Source organism: Triplophysa rosa, linkage group LG13 (genome assembly GCF_024868665.1).
Source record: "Triplophysa rosa linkage group LG13, Trosa_1v2, whole genome shotgun sequence".
NCBI lineage: Eukaryota > Metazoa > Chordata > Actinopteri > Cypriniformes > Nemacheilidae > Triplophysa > Triplophysa rosa.
The window spans coordinates 3,504,040-3,524,918 of NC_079902.1; the positions used below are offsets into that span (position 1 = coordinate 3,504,040).

Genomic DNA, 20,879 nt, shown 5'->3' on the forward strand with positions numbered 1-20,879 from the left:
GCGTGCGCTGCCGTGGTGCGTCCGATCGCTAATGACAGCGGTGGTCGCATGAGTAAAGACGAAGATTTTGTGCCCAACGCCAGACTGTGCGTTTACAGAGAGATGACGGCGTTTAAACGCGAGGGTGGGTGTGTGCGTGGAAATTTATTCGTTCCCATGTTGTGCGAGTGGCCTTGTGCAGTTGCTCCTCCTTGTGGTCAGAAAGGAAAAATGCACAGCTTGTGCCAGCAATTCATTTTGGGTGCAATATAGTGGACATGTTTTATTAATATTACTAAAGATATAGATGAAAGCCCTTTGCCAAATTAACCTTGGTTTATTACAGTAACCATATTTTAACAAAGATATTTTGTCCCTAAACTATGGTTATACAAATGGTAACGGCAAAAGTCCTAGTCCTGGTGTATCTTAAATTGGACATCCTGAGCTTTTCTGTAATACCATGTTAGAAGTGTGTTATCAATAATAATAGAATAGAATAGAACCATGTGTGACATTATGTAATGTGTCCTACATAATATAAGAACATTCTGTGACAATACAACCAGTATTTGTTAATATTACGAGTGAAGCCATATCCAAGTCCAAGATTAAAATCATAGTGAAATTACTGTGAAATCAAACTTCGTAATCGTAATCTTCTAATTGGATTATGAGATTTAAACCCGAATTTCACAGACAGTCTCATATTGTAATGCATTGTCATTTCTTGGGTCACTGCAGTTCACGATCAGTCATGGCATTAACCCATCCTGTTAAAGTGGTGTTTAACTTTTTATTTATTTCTAAGATGCAAAACAAAAAAACAAAGGTAAGACAAATGCATAAAATAATTTTTTATTATAGGCCTGCTTAACATTGGGCACAATTCATCATTTTCACGTTTTCACTAACCCACTTTTAATTTAAACGTAATACAGAGATAGGTGTCTCCAAATATGTATAGTGTGCATTATTATGTTGTTATAAATAATGGAGAAACTGTGTGGGAACATCTTAATTCACTATGCCCCGGTTTCACAGACAAGGTTTAAGATTAGTCCCAGACTAAAATTAATTTTGAGCTGTCTTAACTGAAAATAACTGGCCCTGACATATCTTAAAATATGTCAGTGCCATTGTTTTGTTTCAAGATGGACATCAGTAATGTTTTTTTCTACGGCATTTTAATAAAAGCGACTTAAATAGCTTAAATTAACTAAGGCATAGTCCTGGCTCAGGCTAAGCCTTGTCTATGAAACCGGGCCTATGAGTATAAAGTTGCAATGGATTAAAGTGAAAATAATTCTTCTGACTGAAAAAAGTTATATTCCTTTAACTATTTTTATTTAAATATTCGAGACCAATAGCGTTTTAAGAGAATATGTTTTAAAGCGCTTTAATATTGCCAGTTTGCGTATTTTAAAAGCTATTTTTAATCTATGAAAAAATTAACCTTGACAAATAATCAACCATCTACATAACTTTTCAGTGCATGTTTTTATTTATCTTATAAGACCAAACAATGTTTTCTGAAATTCTTAATAATTAACAGGGAAAAGCATAACAGCACCACCATTAAAGGCCAAAAAGTGCCTCTTGTACAAAAAGTCACCAGAGTCAGAGTGCTTTTCATTTTTTCTGTCTTTTGGCTGTGAAACCATATTCCTGAAGCTTGGCTACACCTGACACCCGTTTCAGTGTTTGACTAGTTACAGTGACTAGTTACAGTGTTTGACTAGATTTTCCAAAGCGACCGTTAAGAAGGTAGCCTATCACTTTAACATTTCTATGGCGACGCGGCACTGCTTATCATGTGACACACCGCAGAGCCACAGCAGCTGTATGACTGATGTTTTGCTTTTACATCATTTTTCTTTTTTACTCAAAATATTCACAAACTTGTTAACTATGTCATGAAATATCTAATATTCCGATGGTCAAATGTGTGCATGTGAATGTGTTTTGTTGTTTAAACACTTTTATATTGATCGCGTTAGTTGAGCTATAAGCGGGCGCCGCCATGTTTGTTTCTGCCGCGGTCTGAGATCTGTCGGGTTTTGACTAGAAGGGATACAGTTACCTCCACTGGGCATGCGCACTTCAATACCGCATAATTTTTGTCACGCTGAAAACATTTGATTAATTTTTTTTATTATTGTAAGGTTAAGTTTAGGGTTGGGGTAGGTGTAGGCGTTAGCTAATGTAATTTATTGTAATTAAATGGCGAGATTTTGCACCACTTCCGGACGTAGCTGTATCCCTTCTAGCAGCAACAACCGATCTGTCGGATTTACACCAAGTGAATTCATCCAGTTCTCTCATAATACACAAATGAAAGTGCCTGGTGAACTGGGAGAAGAATAGAGTGGTCTTAAAACTTGCTTACATTAAAGATACTGTGTATCTGATGTGAATAAAACACATAGCCTATTATATTTGAGGATATTGTTATTGCCGCTTTCATAGATATCAGTGTGTATTTTACAAACTCTAGATGTATTTTGTGCTTGTAGGCACGTGTATATGTCTGAAGCCTACAATAAACATTATGTGGTTAAAAGCACTGCACAGTTGTGATATGTGACAGGATTCAGTCTGTCTCTGGCTCAGTGCCAGCCAAAGCGCTGAATGTTCTAATCACACCGGTGTGATCGTACGCTGCAGGGACCAGCCAGAATCACACTGGTGTGATTGTACGTGTTAAAGGGTTAAAATTATTAAAAGTTAATTTAAGACATTAAGGACAGGCGGGAACCCTGCAGTTGACGGAAATCCGTCGTAGCGAATGAGAACTTTAATCCATGGCTGTGTCTCATTTCGTAAGGCTGCGTCCTCCAGAGGTCTCATTTGAAGGCTGTCTCGTTTCATAAAATCAGGTAAGACTCTCCGGGGGCACCCTTCAAATGCGACCTTTGACAGGAATTCGGAGGATACATGAGCTGTATCCTTCGTTGCTAGAGATAACCCACAATTCTTTGCGTCGGCCAACGTCTGTTATTTGAATAAATGGCAACAGCTGCACATTCAATCAAATATGTGGTGTTTAAATGTTAACAGTTTACAATTTGTGTCACGTTTTTTAATCTTAGCAGGGATATGTAGTAAATAGGTTTACAAGTGTTTAGTGATTTTTAAAGTTTTGAAGCAGTAAGGCAACATTTTTATATTTGTTTAACTCTTTTGGCATTGTTTAGGGTAGAAAGTAACCTACTTTTTACCTCTTAAATCATGTAGAAATCATTTAAATTAATTTGACAGGTGTGCGAGTGCAACGTGTTGTCATAGCAACGTGGTACTTCCTGTTTCCTTTTCTGCCAGTATGTCCTACGAAGGATGTCTCATTTAATTCTAAATCGAGAATCCTCCGTATACCGCATCCTTTAGAGGATGATACCTCTGGAGGACACAAGGACGCAGCCTTACGAAACGAGACACAGCTCATGAATGACGTTGCGTGTAAACAAAGGAAACCATGTGATGCAAGTGAGTCAGCACCAGCTGACAGAGCCACGCCCTCACGCTCCTCCAGAATGACAACATACTTTTCATCACAGACACATGCTTTCCACTCTGAGACATCTCATGAGGTTTCTAGAATTAACAGAAGCGTTGACCATGTCATCACGAAGACCAAGGTGTTGTATCAAGCAAAAATGTGTTTAAAAAGGTATTTAAACACAAACTTCATAGTAGCATCATGGTGCCCACTGCCCATTTGATATCAAAACTTTACAGTTGGAATGGTGAATATTAAATAAATTTCACTTGAAAATAATTAGTTATAGTTATGTGTTTAAACGTTATTTATTTATTTATTACATGTGGATTCTTTTTTTTCCTGAAATTATTTTTTTATGTTGAATGGGCCTACAGCTCTCATTCATGATGACACAGCATTTTATTTGAACACTCAGTAAGCATACCAACTTTATATATCCAAATTACATAATTTCCCCCCTTTTGGCACAGCTGTAGTCTTATTTTTCTCATGCTTATTACAACAGTATTGTAAAGTTTTAGCCTAAAAATAACCAATTTATCTTGTAACATTTAAAAATGAATATGTAACACCTAAGCAAAATTAGTATGCTGTGCCTAATAGCCTACTTTAAAAAAAACATTGTTTGTTTGCTTAACATTTCCTGTGTCATTTGTAGAATGTTTAGCAAGTAATTTCACTTAGTGTTTTATTAATATAATATGTGACGTATTTATTATGAAAGTATATATAATATTCGCCCTGTGGCTGAGTGGAAAGGGAATTTCCTCTCATAAATTCTTTGTCATCCCTGAGATCACTGAAGCTCGTCCGTTCTGTTTTCGAACCTAACTCACAGGATCAGAAACAATTTGAACCATGTCCTACGATGACGGTATACGTGGACATCCCCTTCTGTCAAGACTCTTTCGGGCACGCCCTCAACTCGCGCTCGTTTCGATAATTGGCTGGTTTCTCGTGTTCATTTGCATATCACGTGCCTCCGTGCAGGCTTATATACAGCACTGTCGGCTGAAGTAGGAAACGCATTCACGAACTCGAGCTTGGAAGGCTCGTGTGTAGAAGAAAAGCATTTTCTGCTGCGCAACACATCCAGAAGTCTTATTTCAGTCGCGATTTTTTCGAAGAATTATCACTACAATGTCGATGACAGTGAAAGCTTATCTTGTTGGCAAGGATGACTGCAACAAGGAGATCCGTCGCTTTGCCGTAGACCAGGATGTCTCCACAAGTTTTGAATATCTGAAACGAAAAGTGCTCGATGTTTTTGTCGGTCTCAGTACTGCGCCCTTTCAAATGTACTATAAAGGTAAGACAGATCTGTTTTATTTGGTTATATGTGTTTAGTCTGCTGCACATTCAACGTGTAATCATTTAAAAAACCGTTTAAAAACGTATTTAAAATACAATCTATAAAATTAACACTGGGCGTAACTTTGATATTAAAACACGCCTTTTTGGCATACATACGAATAAAACACTATTCACAAATGAATAATTCACAATAGTGTAGTGACATAAGTTATGTCTTACAACACTATTGGAGGAATACTTTGCATGATACACCCACATGCAATGTTCCCAGCTAACACAGTAACGTTGTATGTACAACCTTGACCGGACCATATTCGTTGCCCAACTTTGTAACTTTGTGATTCCCATATTCGTCGTGACGACGCAACATTGGACGTTGTTGGGACATGGTGATTACCTCCTGAAGACATACCTGGAACGTTCCATATTCGTTGCAGCGACGTACTAAATAACGTTTCTGGGACGTGATGAGCATGTCCTAACGACCACAGTCACGTTGTCAAAATTAAAATTGTTTTTTAATTTAATTTAAACAATTATCATCCCTCTCACATGAAGGATTAAATAAAATTGTGACTTAATCTGTGCGTTAAAGATTCAATTTTATTGGAGTAATTCTCTATTCAAATATGTATAAAGCACAGTATACGATTATAAAACTCAACACAGCACTGTACATTACAATCAGTTATTTTATTTATACTGAAGTACATGACATAAATAATCAAAGACTTCAACACAATATAGAGGATTTAAAGCAGATAGTAATTGACAGTGATGAATAAACATTATGTTTAAGCTTAACATTATACTCCTGTTTTACCACATCAGATTAGCAGGTTGTCCGTTTTTAGAAACAACAATCAAAAGCTTCTTTAGTCACACTCACAAACATCAGGGTCCGTTCATTTAAACGCGCCAAATCGAAAATCACTAAAATATGTGTTTAATCTCACATCTGTAAGGTATAAAGTAAAGAAAGAATATTAATAAACCACTAAAGTAATATCAGGCAGAGGTAGAAAGAAATGACCGTTAACGTTTTAATGGTGCGAGCGCTAAGCTCTTTGCACAGCAGAGAAGGCGCGTGCGCTAAATAAATAGAAACGCAGTTTTAATTGTGGTATCGAATTAAACTCCTGTTTAATAGCTGTCAGAAGTCGGATTTATAGCATTCGTCTTGACATTATAACAGATACTCGGATCATAAATGTTCCATACTATAGAAACGACGAGTACATCACGTCGCTACAACGTTCTCAATGGGATTAATTCACGACGTTATTTGAGGACGTGGCTTGGACGTTTCTGGAATGTAAACAAAAATTCTAAGAAATGGAATGTTGCCAAGACGTCCTCAGAACGTGGTCACAAAGTAATGCCACGGTGACCAAATGAAGACGAGCTGGCGTCGTCGTCAGAAGTACTGTGTTAGCTGGGTTGTTTTTAAGAAGTTAAATTCGCAGTCTATTAAGGGTCGCTGTCATGTGAAATCTGATGTTTGTAACAATATAGCAACATTTACTTCGAACTGAATGCAACCATTAGGACAATGATAATAATCTTTATAACACCATGCATTAATATTTCTGGACTTGCTGTATAGATGAAGATGGTGATATGATCGCTTTCTCCTCTGATGATGAACTGGTGATGGGTTTGACTCTGGTAAAGGATGACACCTTTCGTCTATTCATGAAACGTAAGTTCCTTTTATCAAAAATAAGGCCCTGTCAAAGTTTTTCTATTGTTGTACAGTATAGGTCCTTACTAGATATACGGTTTTGTTACATGCATATTAGATGTGAGATAGCCAGCTCTATTAAAGTAACTTACACAATAAAATATCAATTAGATGCAGTAATTTTTGATGACATTTAGCCAGTATTTGCATGTAATGTTTTAGTTGTGTGTGCCAAAAGTGTGAACAGAAAACTAAATCTAAGAGGCAAGAAACCATTTTAAAACATCATACAAGCACCTTGGTGTATTTTCCTCTCTAATTTTGCTTTATTCCTTACCATTACAGAAAGAAAGGAACATAAACGGGACCTGACCCCTCATGGGGTCCCTGGGTTTCCATTCGCCTCCCACTTTTGTCCTCCGGGACCTCCCCATATGGGCCCTCCTCATATGGGGCCTCCAGGATATCCCCATGCAGGGCCTCCTCATCACTCACCAATGCTGCACCAAGGTGTGACCTGTGATGGGTGCGAGGGGGCGGTGGCTGGAACACGTTTCAAGTGCACCGTCTGCCCCGATTACGATTTGTGTTCTACCTGTCAGGGCAAAGGCCTCCACAAGGAGCACCCTCTCATTCCCATCTTTCACCCTATTGCCAACATGTTTGAGGTGAATCATCTTATGCAGCGTTTTGTTTCTACATGTAAAACGATATGAAAAATTCTCTTATGTTACGTCTTTTAGAAGACATTGAGAAATGCGATTATAACCAGTCACATTTTTTTGTGGTTCAGTGGTCCCCTCGTGGGAAGTTTTGCCGCAAAACGAGACAGTGCATGTGGTCCAATGTGCAGGCCCAAGCCCAAAACCAGGCACAGCCGGGTCCCTCTGGAGCCCAGGATACCTCTCCAAACAGTGGGGACACTGGTGAGACGCTGTTGGTCAAATTGGCCAAACATAAAGCTGATGTATGCCCGGTTTCACAGACAAGGCTTAAGGCTAGTCCCAGACTTAAAGATATGTTTGAGCCGTCATAACTGAAAATCGCCTGCCCTGATATACAGTATCTTTAAATATGTTAGTCCCATTGTTTTGTCTCAAGATGCACACCAGTAATGTTTCTTTCTAAGGCATTATTATAAAAGGGACATATCCTAATTCATAGTCCTGGTTTAAGCTAAACCTTATCCATGAAACCGGGCCGTATATTGTGCTACCTCCCATACAAAACATACAAACCCCTCCCCAAACTATAAACCTGGTCAATGAGAGGGGGTAGCACAATCCGATGGTAGCGCAAAATGTCAGAACAGAGTTAGATATAATATTCAAATCGAATGGTTAGACCAGTGACGATGAGTTTTTATGTGCTTTACACTATGTAGTACACTGATAAAAACACTTCTATCCAAAATCAATTTAAGCATTTATTCATTGATCACTTTCTTTATCACTGCATAAATCACTGTTACTCAGTGTTATTTTCCCCCAACAGGTACAACTGCCTCCTCCCAGGCTAATGTGGAATACCTAAAGAACATTGGAGAAGGTGTGGCTGCCATGTTAAGCCCTCTTGGTAAACGTTTTGCTTGATTTATTCTTTTTTCCAAAATGATATTGGATACTAAGCTCCATCTGGGTACACAATAGATGAGCATGTTGAAAAAAAACATTTGAATAAAATGCTTTTTGTATTTACAGGCATAGATGTAGACATTGATGTTGAGCACAAAGGCAAGCGGACCAAAGTTACTCCAACTACTTCCAGTGGACCACCTAGTGGCCAGAGTGACAGTGGATCTATTGGGCTTCTCTCCAGAGGGTCAGGCCCAGAAAGTCAGGCCACCAGTGATGAAACAAAGGTAATTTCATATCAAAAGACACAATGGTAAAGATGATCAAAACTAAAAGTATCAAATCAAGTTAGATATTACATTTGAGAACCAACAAAGGTTATGATAGCTAAACTTAAATGTGACAGCCTGGGTATCCTTTCAATACTCTTGTCTTTTAAAACCATGATCTGAAAGGGGCAGAAAGATCAATGCAGCGACGAGGAATGGACTCATCTCGGCTCCAAAGAAGTCGACCCGTCCACAGGAGAACTACAGTCCCTCAAGATTGAGCAGGATGGGACAGAAGCCCCTCTAAGTATCACCTCCAGAACAGGTGCCACACAGGGTCCAACTGGTCTGCGTGAAGCAGCTCTCTACCCACATCTTCCTCAAGGTATACTGCATCATCGGCTTATCCCTGATGACAAACTTGAAGAAAAATGTTCAGTTCTGGGGTCTCATTTATAAAACTGCGTAAATTTTATCCTTGAATTGTGTACACACACAAAAGGAAGATTTTGTATACGTTTTCAGATTTATAAAACCATGCGTACGCCCGAGACATGTGGAAGATACGAGCCAATGGGCCGCTCCACCACCGGATCAGTGTTCACAATAATATCAAAGTGCACATTGATGATCATTGTTCTTGCTAGAATTTTTATATATATTAAATATGTATTAGAACATGAGTTGTGCAATTTAGTTTAAGAGGAATTATAATGCACCTTGTACTCCTTGCTGTCATTAAAACGTGCAACATGCCACAGGAAAAATGTTTAAAAGCAGTAAGAAATAAATAGTTGAGTTGAGAAATATATCTATACTTTTTGTTTAACCTTTAGATGTAACTTGAGTGCTCAACTCCATTAATAAGAGTGAAATATTGTGTGTATAAAAGAGAAAACAGAGTTTTGAAAAGAAGTCATACAGGTTTGAAATGACAAGCTTCAAACTTTTCGGGTATATTTTTTATTTAATAAACAAATTAAAGGTGTTCTTCCAGAGCATCCCATAATTTTTTTCTTAAAAGCTACATGTCTAACAGGTCTCTAGACAGTCTGATTAAAACAATATGCTTTTGTTCCTATAATTTACACATTCATAAATACTGTATCTTACTGCTATTAGCAAAACATTGTTGATGTAGGCACAGTAAGTTAATGATCACGACAGAAAGATAGTACTGTACTGTATTTTAACTGTGAGCAGCGTGCAGCTGAAGAAGTTTAACCAGAGGAAATGATTTATCGGCTATAATGTATCTGCCTAAATCTTTATTATCGGCTGATACAGATAACATTACAAATGACCATTTATCGTGCATCCCTACTTATAATCGTTCTTCTCACATTTGAGTTCACCAACTCGCCATCTGTGTCGCCACTTCCCCATGTCTCCAGAATGTGCGCATGGGTCAGAGTTTGCTTACAGGTGCACACATTGTCCCGTCAAGTTTGTTTTTAATAGATCACAACCTTTCCGTGGAAAGTGGCGTTTGCAGGTTTACAGCCCCGTTTTGTGCATACGCAATGTTTATAAATGAGTCCCCAGGTGCGCACATTTTTCTGTCAAGTTTTTTCTATAAATCCAATCTTTTGCATAAAAGTGTCGTTTCAGGGCTATTTCAGGGTTTTGTGTGTATGCAACGGTTATAAATGAGGCCCCAGGTCTTTACCCCATAGCAAACCATAACTGGATTCAAACAACCTAATCTTTTAAAGGAACAATACGGCATTTTTAGGAGGATCTATTTACAGAAAAGCTATATAATATACAAAACTATTTCTTCAGAGGTGTATAAGACCTTACATAATGAACCATTATGTTTGTAATACCTTAGAATAAGCTATTTATATCTACATACAGAGCGGCCCTTCATACATTGTATTCGCTGCCATGTTTTGTACAGCAGCCCTATAAACAGACAAACAACTCTACAACACGCGTTTCCTCTTCCTTTCCGCTGCGGTATCGTGGTGAAACGGATCGCGGGATGATCCGTACGGATCGTGCTCTCCAGTGTGGAACGTATGTGACCCACGGATTAACTGAAAGTTTATTCATTGAGTAAAAGAGTAAAACGCGCTCTCGTCCCGCTCTCCAGTTTCAGCTCCAACGCGCTCTCGCTCTCTCTCAAGCATCTGGACGAGTACAATATTAAAGCGGTTCCAGATAAACAATGACGCTCAAAACTGCTCCATCACACAGCTAATATTACAACAACGTATCTTGGTATGTTACTCACATACTGAGAGGGTGATTTTTAGAAGATCTTTCGGTAACACTTTACAATAAGGTGCTATTTATTAACAATTAGTTAATGCATTAGCTAAAAGGAACTAACATTGAACAATACTAATACAGCATTTATTAATATTAATTCATGTTAATTTCAGCATTTACTAATACATGTTTAAAAAGTTAATGCATCATGAATTAACATGAATAACTGTATTGACATGAACTAATATTAACAAGGATTAATAAATGCTGAAAAACTATACTGTTCATTTTTATTTAATGTTAGCTAATGCATTTAATAATGTTAAATAATAGCACCTTATTGTAAAGTGTTACCGATCTTTCTCTCCAAACGTCTCTCTCTGCTGGAAAGTATCGCCATAGATATTCTGCTAAAAGCCTTAGTACCGCGGGTCTTAACGCGTTTCTGCTGGAAAGTCTTTATAATATTAACACAGGTCCTTGCTCCTGTCTGACTTTTATCCTTATTTTTAAACTTAAAATCCACAAATCTTTTATTTTATGTAATACATAAGACATCGCTCTTTCTACAGTCCTTCTAATGCACGCAAAATCTCTTCCCTGCGTCAACATGAGAACGACATCTTTTTGTACTGTGGTGGCCCCGTCATGTTTGGACTGAGCGATTCGTGGCAAATCTATAATACAACGCTAGTGGCCGCTGTTAATCAAGAACTGCGCCTTTAAGTATTCTCTCTTGCAGATGCAGACCCTAAACTGGTGGAATCGCTTTCTCAGATGCTCTCCATGGGCTTCACTGATGAGGGTGGCTGGCTAAACAGACTGCTCCATGCCAAGAATTATGACATTGGAGCTGCTCTGGACACCATCCAGTACTCCAAACAACATAAGTAAATGGGAAGCACAGGAAAACAGAAGATCTGTGCTGTATTTACTCAATGACATTTGAAGTTCTTAGTCTGTACTATAGCCTCTTCCACCAACTAGATCTTTCTGTACTTTTTCAATGACAAATTCTTTTTGTAACAAAAATAAATTACTCCGTGACTAGCGTATAATTTTGTTAATGGCTTTCTGCAAAAGATGTATTCAATAATGTACAAGCATACAGGTTGTTTACATCATGTATGCAGATTACTTTCAGGTTTATTATTTGACATTTAAGTAGATATTTACATTTAAAAACATATTTACTTAATCCATAACCATAATTTTTAGACAAATTAAAATTAAATACTAGATATTCCAAAATGTCTTGCTTTTCTATCTTTAATAAAATGCTTCTAATTAAATAATAGTTGTGTTTGAATTCTTTTTACATGTCATTTTAATTTGATGTGTCATTTTAAATTAGTTTGAGTCAAATTTATTAGGATGCTTAAATAAAAGCATCATGATGAACTGTTGAACTGTTTTCTAAACATCCTTGAATGTCAACTTTTCTAACATTAGTAGTCATTTTCAAACACATTAAAATGTGTTATCGAAGTCTTCTTCAGTGGAAAATAGGGGGTTTAACAAAAGGCCTGGACACAACATATTTGTAAGTGGAGGCTGGTTACACACAGGATTTTCAGAACTAGTTGGTTCTGAGGTTAACATGTGACTGTTGCTTTGATAGGAAGAATTTCCATCCCCACAAATGTCACCAACAGGCTTCCGTTTCCCTAGAAAACCAGTGTCTGTCTTACCAGCCATTGGACATCTGTATTCCTCTGAATTAATGTCCGTTAATGCTTCTGTTGATTCAGATGCCACTGTGTTGTCAATAAAAGCTGAACGAGACAAACGATCATTCACATTATCCTCTTCCTGAGTGGAGACAACAGTGAGGAATTTATTCCATTTGGATGCATTGTTCTCAAGCTTTGATTCAGCAAACTTGCGACTAGACAAAGGTGCAGAAGGACCATTGTTGGGCTGGAGAAGATGTTTAGATACTTCAACACTTGGCTGGTTATGTGAGGAGTTAGACTGGCCTTTACTACAGTTTGCCACTGTGTGGCTGTAACTGGTGGAGGCTGTGTGGTAACTCGAAACAGCCTGAGGGGATGATGGGAGATTTGTGCTAGTGCACGAGACATTTTTTGGACTGTTATGGTGGGAATATTTAGAAAAACAGCCTTTATTCCATGATGAACTCAACTTCTCATGATGCTGTAATTCCTGGAATGGAAACAAAAACTGTCAAGGTCTCATCCCCCTCTAGTGTAGTGTTGTGTAAACTACACTATATTTTTTCTACAGATACATTTTTACAAATGTGACCCTGGATTACAAAACCAGTCTTAAGTAGCACGGGAACATTTTTAGTAAAAGACAAAAATACATTGTGTGGGTCAAAATTATCGATTTTTCTTTTATGCCAAAAATCATTAGGATATTAAGTAAAGATCATGTTCCATGAAGATATTTTGTAAATTTCCTGCCTTAAATATATAAAAACTTTATTTTTGTGAGTGGATGGTCTTCCACAGTGCCCCTGATTAACAACTTCAAAGGCAATTTTCTCAATATTTTGATTTTTTTGCACTCTCAGATTCCAGAGTTTTAAACAGTTGTATCTCAGCCAGATATTGTCCTATTCTAACAACTCATATATCTATAGAAAGTTTATTTATTGAGCTTTCAGATTATGTAAAAATCTCAATTTTGAAAAATTGACCCATAAGACTGGTTTTGTTGTCCAGGGTCACAAATGTCATGAAATGTTTATTTTAGCATCTGATTCATAATACTGGTGCACATATATTAACACAATGCATGTCATTTTACCTGGTATGGCCACCTCTTAAAACACCGATAACCAGTCTGGGACTCCTTATCCTCGAAGTTACCATAGTTGTCACCATCAAACTTTAATTCGGAAGCTAGTTGTCTTTTTCTGTTATAAAACAAACATTCTTTGGTAAATACGGTCAATAATAAAGAATTGTATTCCATATTGAAAACCATCATTGGGCCTCATTCATGAAACACGAGCAGAACAAATGTGTGTGTAAATACTTTAAGTTGTTCTGACATAAATTTATAGATTCCTGAAAATGTTTATATCTTAAAAATGTTAGTTGGTCTGAAAGAAATTTACACCTGCTCCCTACCATGCGTAAATGGTGTGAAAAATGTTTTGTCCCTTGTGGCAAACCCATGACACTGCATTTCGAACATAATATTTTACGAGTTTATTTGCCCAGTTTTTTTTTACCGTTCAACCTTGGGTAAAACGCATCGCTTGTCACAGTCCTTTTTTTTACCCAAACATCCATAAGTTAATATTGCTGTGATTCGCTCTTTTTCAGTTCGTTCACCAAAATGATTCGTTCACCAGCAGGTGGCAAAAAAGAGTTGTGTTATGTCAACGAACGTATTAATGGACTTATAAACTGATTACAGGCTTTATTAAAATGTGTGTCTCTGATCTACTCATTAAATAAATAAAATAAGTCTAAATAAGTGGTTCAGATGACCAACGCACAAGGTTTTTCTGCATAATTAAAAAGTTAATTGTTTGGTCACTTACACATTCATAAATCTGGGATTATGTTAAAAGTGAAGTTTATATATTTTAAATAAACAAGCGTGCAAAGTAGCCTACCTGTAACTGCGCTTTGCATCCACTTTCTGCTAATTGCTGAACGAGACTCACACGCTAAATGACCGACCTACAGTGTACACTCTCGTTCAATTCGTTCACGAACGAGATCTCTCTCTCTCTCTCTCGTTCAGACTCAACAGCGACTTGGTCAGTGTGGGCGTATTCGTTCAGTGGAAGATCTAACCAATTACATGTCCCTTCACAGCCGGAAATAGAATGCTATTTGCTGACGTGACGTGAATGAGAGCTAACCAATACTTTTTTTGTTTTACAGTTTTTAGAGAAGTGCATGACATGAATTAAACGTAAACAAGTCGTTTTTATTTGAAAGAACAATAAATGATACAAAATGCACACAAAACACCTGTGCTTGCAGTACAATAACTGAGTAAACAGGGCTTGACATTTTCCATGCAATAAAAATGACCATGTTAATTAGTCTTTGTTACATTTAACCATCAGCTTGCATTATTTTATTATTTTTGTAAGGATCTTTACATTGTGTCCGTTTCTGTCCTTGTTGAACAAGAGACCTCATCTTTCGCTCACGAGTAAGTAACAGCTCGTTCACGAACGAGAATCAGCGACAGTATGGCGTTATTATAATGACAAATGTCGCGAGCGCATTATTACAAGGCGAGAGCGCATTCTTGTAATACGAGCGCGCGAATCTCTCCGCTCGCACGCCGATTTCCTTTGCTCGTGCACAAAACTGGACGCGCGCTTTCAATTATACGCTGCTCTCTTATGAATTGTCTCTCCTCTCGCTCAGTGAGCGTGTGCGCACTCAAAATGCGTGCCGTGCGTCAACGAATCCTTTGGTACTCTTGCTCTCGAGAGGTCCTCCTGTGTGTTTCAGGCAGGGGCGCAACTGCACATTTTCTGAGGGGTATGCAAGATCAGTATTGGCGCCCCCCCATCGGCCACCCCAATATAGAAAACACACAACAAATAAAAAATCCGCAGACAAGTTGTATATTACCTTTGGAGTCATTCTATTTTACATCATGTGAAGGTGACAATCAGATTGCATCTATAACAGAAGCATAAAGGTTTCCTTTTACAGAAACACTTTTCCAACTGCTTCACAGTGTAACAGATACACAATTCTGAAAAGATAAATAACAATCTGAAAAATAATGAAACAAAGGAGCAAAAAGTAGTAAAAGTACATAAAGTTTATGTTCAGACATACACAATAAATTAGGGCAGAAACTAACGATTATTTTAATAACCGTATAATTGGACGATTGTTTTTTTTATTAATCGGATAACAGGCTAAACAGTTTTTAAATTGATCTTTTGCTTATAATAACTAAATAAGACTTCAAATAAGGCTATTTATTGTATTCTTTGAAAAGTGAGTTTCACTTATGTAGTCTAGAATTTTGACATTTAAAACATTTAACAAAAAAACTTGTCAAGTTTTAAACAATAAAACGTCTTTAAATATCCCAAATATAAGTAACAATCGAGTTGTAGCCCATTAGAGATGTGCTGGTGAGGAAATAAATTTATTTTGATCTTTAAAGTTATACATTTAGATTATTCCCTTTCCTTCAACAAAAAGTATTATTAACATTATTTATTATTATCAGAATAAGACGAATAAGACGTATCACATGATATACTCGCGTTGTATTTTTTTTGTTCTTTTCCCACTTAGGCCTACTTTAAAACAAATGCTTAGTTTGTGGTTCATTAATATTTAATAAAAACTCAACAATAAAATTAGCCTACGTTAAACATACCTTTACTGTGCATTTATAATTAAAATATTATTGAAAAAACGAAATAAGATGGATAAAAGATATTATAACGCAAATGAATAAAAAATCTTTGGATTTTCCATAGCTTTAAGCATTTTTAGTTTGTGGTTCACATTTTATGAAAACATCATTAAAGTAAAACAAAGACAAACTCACTTACATTGAACGCTCAAATTATTTTTTATTAACAAACGTTCTTTTGCGCTCTTGTCTCTGTCATCCTGTCAATCATTGCGCTGTTTCAGTGTCCACACGCAATATCTCCGGTGCTCTGTCCTGCGCGCTGTTTGCAGAAGACGCAACTGCTCGCGTTATGTGAAGGACACGGACCTGACGTTCAAACTGCACAGCTCGCGTCGTCATATGGAGAAAATGTGTCTGACGATTAATGAAGAACCCGATAGTGCGTGATAGTGGGAGACTTAACAGCTTTAACAACCGTCTCAGACTCTCCCGAATGTAATTATAAAGCTCCTTCACAAACAGATTTATTTTATAAGCGCCAAAGATGTAGGCCTAGAGGTGAACTGATATTGTATTATAATATGAACTACCTCTCAGGCAACGTAAAATAACTTGTTTCTTACTTGTCAATTTACTTTTCATTTTCATGTTCTGTTCTGCGCTTTGGGAAGTTTCTTTGCTCGATCCATTTGGTCATTTGACTGGGAAAGAGTGATTGGTTGACATAATAACTTGATTAAATAAATTATATATTTATTGAACTCGTTTAAAATGCTAGACAAAAGTGAAACTAAAACGTTTTAGATAATGACTTTTTCGTTATATTTTTTATAACGTTTTATTTAAAAAACGTTAAATAATATTTTGGCACAATGGCGCCCCCACTTGTGCGGCGCCCCTATGCACCGCATATACTGCATACCCCATTTTTGCGCCCCTGGTTTCAGGCATTATAGGCTGTCAAAAGTAGTCAACCAATCAGGGATAGGCTTCCACGGCGGGCCAATGAAAACGCGACCTCTTAACTACAGTAGGCCTAATTGTTAAAAATGCTTGATGAAAAGAGTTGTTTTTTGTGTTCTTTTCTACAAAAGTGTCATGTTAATGTGTAATTCTTGTAAAATAGTATATTGTAAATTGCTGAGTTTCATTCTTATAAAATCTTTTAATATATAAATCTTTTAATGAGTGGATTCTTGCGTGTGGGTAGGTGGGTGGATGGGGGCACCTCTGGGGCTGTTGCCCAGGGGCACCATGAGGTCTTAATACGCCTCTGGATCCACTACGTTCTCAGGTAACAATTTTAATATATTTGATGCAACATTATTAATCAAATGTATATTAGAAATGAACGGTAAGGGAGCGTTTGGTATATCGCATAGAAGTTCAGTTTTATGCCCTGAACTTCTGGAACACTGAATGCAGAACACTTACAGTGTCTGTCTGCAAATGCATTAAATGCATAACCAAATAGGTATAGAATATTATATGTTATTTCCAAATGCTCCACTGCTATTATTGTTTTGATATGTACCGTTACTTGTAGTAAATATTATTTTAGAATAAAGCTAACTTAAGACACCAATCTAAATTGTTCGGTAATCAATTTAGTACTATTTTGACAATACTATGTTTAGTGTACGACATGCACGAGGACCACATGAACTTGAGGGTGTTGGCCTGTTTGGTCTGAATAACATGGTAGTTAAACTGACTAGGATGTTTATATGTAGCCTACAAAGCATCCTAATGCCCCGTTCATTTCTAATACACATTTGATTAATAATGTTGCATCAAATATATTAATATTGTTACCTGAGAACGTGGTGGATCCATCTTGCTTCGTTGAATACGTCGAGTCACTTTCAACCAATAAGATGCCATGTAACAGGTCGCGTTTTCATTGGCCCGCCGTGGAAGCCTATCCCTGATTGGTTGACTACTTTTGACAGCCTATATTGCCTGGAACACACAGGAGGACCTCTCGAGAGCAAGAGTACCAAAGGATTCGTGGACGCACGGCACGCATTTTGAGTGCGCACACGTTCACTGAGCGAGATGAGAGACAATTCATAAGAGAGCAGCGTATAATTGAAAGCGCGCGTCCAGTTTTGTGCACGAGCAAAGGAAATCGGCGTGCGAGCGGACAGATTCGCGCGCTCGTATTACAAGAATGCGCTCTCGCCTTGTAATAATGCGCTCGCGACATTTGTCATTATAATAACGCCATACGACAGCGAGTCCTTTGACTTTGTTCATGTACAAACGAGATCTCTCTCGTTCAGACTCAAACACAGGCTCGTTCGTTCAGTGAAGGGCGTATTCATTCAGCACATTCAACCAATCATATGCTCTGTCAAAGCTCACACTAGAACGCCATTGGCTCGTGCTTTAGACACTCTTTTAAGTCATGACGCTCTGTGCTCGAGGGAGAGATTTCAGTGAACGAGAAATATGAGTCATTGCCTTTCGTGAATGAGAACGATTCGTTCACTTGAAAGATTCGTTCAAAAAGAATGATTCATTCACGAACGAAACATCACTATATTATTTACGTTTGTCTGCTGTAATAGCAGTTTCTGTTCCCGGGTGTGTTTAAGTTAATCAGTAGAGATGCACCGATTGCAATTTTCTTTGACGATTCTGATTTCTGATTTTATTAGTGAAACCTGCCGATTCCTATTTTTGCCAATTCCGATTTTCTACCCACAAACTATAATTGACAGTATACTGTATATAAAACCATATTAACTTTTCTTCAATACACTTTTTTTTTTCATTGAATAAATGATTGAACATTACAATTTCCCCAAATTTCCCTAAATGCAGTTCTCCAAGCTGCATTAAATTACAGAATCTTCTCTTTCCCAAACAACTCTTAAATTGAAGATCTCTGTGACTGAAAAGAAGTACAAATAATAAAATATAACTAAACATGTCACTTAATTTACCTTTTACATTTTTGTACTCGTCTCACAAAAGTCTAAGATAACAATAAAATACTTCAACTTTATTCTTGTCTGTTTATGAAACGAACATTGCTTTATTTTCATTTTTTCAATGGGTTGATTTTTGCTGCAACTTCAATAAAAAAGTTAAAAATCTTATGAGTGAATTCTACTCTAAAGATGTATTTGCAGTTTTTTGTGTTAGTAAAGAACTCAATCAGATATATATCACATATATTGGTTGATTTATTCATTGTTTTATATTTTGGATTTTTAAAAACAAGTAGAATGCGATCATCACAGCATGGACACGCAATCACAAATGGACGGAGAGGGGAACGTAGATGTAGACTTTCATAATAAATTACTTTATTTTAACACTACGCTTTACATTAATGATTTACATCAACGCTAGTGTACTAGTGTATGTGAACCTTTGCAGATTGTGACCCTGCTTAAATTATTCTTAAGCTTCAAAAAGTACTAACTATCATGAAACCACCAATGCACTTTTTATGTCATTCGATAGCTTTATGCGAGGAATAAACCAATATAGCATAATTAAGAAACTCTGACCTCCGCTGGTGCGGTCTGTCAATTTCCAGTCAGCATGCATGTGTACGGTGACGGTCAGGATGTTACTCTTTCCAAGATTGTGATAAACTCACGTTATCTACCACCGCTGGGGAAGCAGCACTAGCACACATACATACTCACACGCACCTACATACCTCATTCATTCTCCGCTACCCTCCTTTTCACCGTTAGCGTTGTCGGAGGAGCGAGTGCACACGCAACACCGATGGCACATGGACATATTCTTCCATCTCTCCACTTTCCCAATCCATAACGGTTCTCGTACATTTCCATACATACCTTGCACTTTGTCTTTGTTTGTCTCATGTTTTGTTAAGTCCAGTGAGGCAATGGTATTCCAGTAGGAAAGGCTATCGGCCGACCCGAACGAACCGGCGTTAGCGGTTATGACGGCACTTCCGGGTCGCGCCGATGCAACGTGGCTGGAAGTGGGCGATACCATTGTGTTAAGTGTCTGGGTGTTTTTGTGTATATTTGTCTATCAAGTTTATGTGTTAAATGTAGTATGCTAATAATGACATGTTACTTACCTGTTATACATATGAGTGCTGTTAATATGTGTTAAGGTGGGAGATACCAGTATGTGCGGTACTGGTATCACAGAAATGTATACTTACCTGTATAATGGTAGGGCCCAAAAAGGGCCTTTATAAGCCCAGGCGAAACCCCAAATCAGGGCTTGTTCTGGTTTACCAAGTCGACGCAAGAGTGCTACCGTGGTGCCTCACGCAATCACAAAAACCTTTAGAGAGTATAGTTGTTTTGTTTGATACTTTTTCGGTGAAGGATTATTTTGCTACTTTTTGGTTTTCTTTTCTCTTTTATGATTTAATTTGATATTTTGGATTTTATTGGTTACCACTGTGGATTAATTTTTGGCACTGTAAATAAACACCACCTTGCACAGAAGTGCTTCTGCGAGTGTGCCATCATTTTTTCACCCCTATTGGACTCACAATTCCTCCCGAAGACGAGCTGGTGGGCTTGTTTTCATCACATTTGGTGGCAGCTGTGGGATGGCAACTCGCAAAACAGCGCCAAAATGTGACACGTGTAGTTGTACCCTTATGTTGTCATCCTCTTGTCTTGCACCTTGCACACACTGTTCCATGAGCTGGCCACTTGGGTCAGCAGAAACCATATGCACGCATTAGTTCAAGGTTTTACTGGCCCACACTATACACTGATGTTAAAACCCACTGTAACGTGCCATCTGCCAAAAGACGAGTGCTGTGTCCCAGCGGGGTAGAGCTCCACTACAACCTCTCCCTGTGATCTCAACACCTTTTAAGCGGATCGCTATGGATATTGTGGGACCATTGGAGAAAAGTAGTGCTGGACATCGCTTTATTCTTGTGATCAGCGACTATGCCACAAAGTATCCTGAGGCAATACCACTTTGGTCCATTACAACACCCAAGATTATCTAAGCACTGATCCACCTCTTCTTTCGAGTCGGCATACCTG

The 20,879-nt window shown here is 37.7% G+C and overlaps 2 protein-coding genes across 4 annotated transcripts in view; one reads left to right on the plus strand and one right to left on the minus strand.

Moving 5' to 3' along the window:
* Nucleotides 1–4,483: 4,483 nt before the first annotated feature.
* sqstm1 (sequestosome 1) lies at nucleotides 4,484–11,769 on the plus strand. The gene is made up of 8 exons (XM_057349956.1): nucleotides 4,484–4,790; nucleotides 6,402–6,497; nucleotides 6,825–7,147; nucleotides 7,273–7,405; nucleotides 7,974–8,054; nucleotides 8,180–8,340; nucleotides 8,509–8,707; nucleotides 11,282–11,769. The coding sequence occupies exons 1-8, from the start codon at nucleotides 4,622–4,624 to the stop codon at nucleotides 11,431–11,433; spliced, it is 1,314 nt and encodes a 437-aa protein (XP_057205939.1). The 5' UTR covers nucleotides 4,484–4,621; the 3' UTR covers nucleotides 11,434–11,769.
* Nucleotides 11,770–11,949: 180 nt separating this feature from the next.
* The window catches only part of mrnip (MRN complex interacting protein), a 34,901-nt gene continuing 25,971 nt past the window's right edge, over nucleotides 11,950–20,879 (minus strand). For all 3 annotated transcript variants that reach the window (XM_057349958.1, XM_057349960.1, XM_057349959.1), the window contains exons 6-7: nucleotides 13,315–13,423; nucleotides 11,950–12,705 (exon numbers count right to left, since the gene is read on the minus strand). In XM_057349958.1, the coding sequence (XP_057205941.1) occupies nucleotides 12,010–12,705; nucleotides 13,315–13,423 (805 nt within the window). In that variant the 3' untranslated portion in view covers nucleotides 11,950–12,009. The remainder of the gene's footprint in view (nucleotides 12,706–13,314; nucleotides 13,424–20,879) is intronic.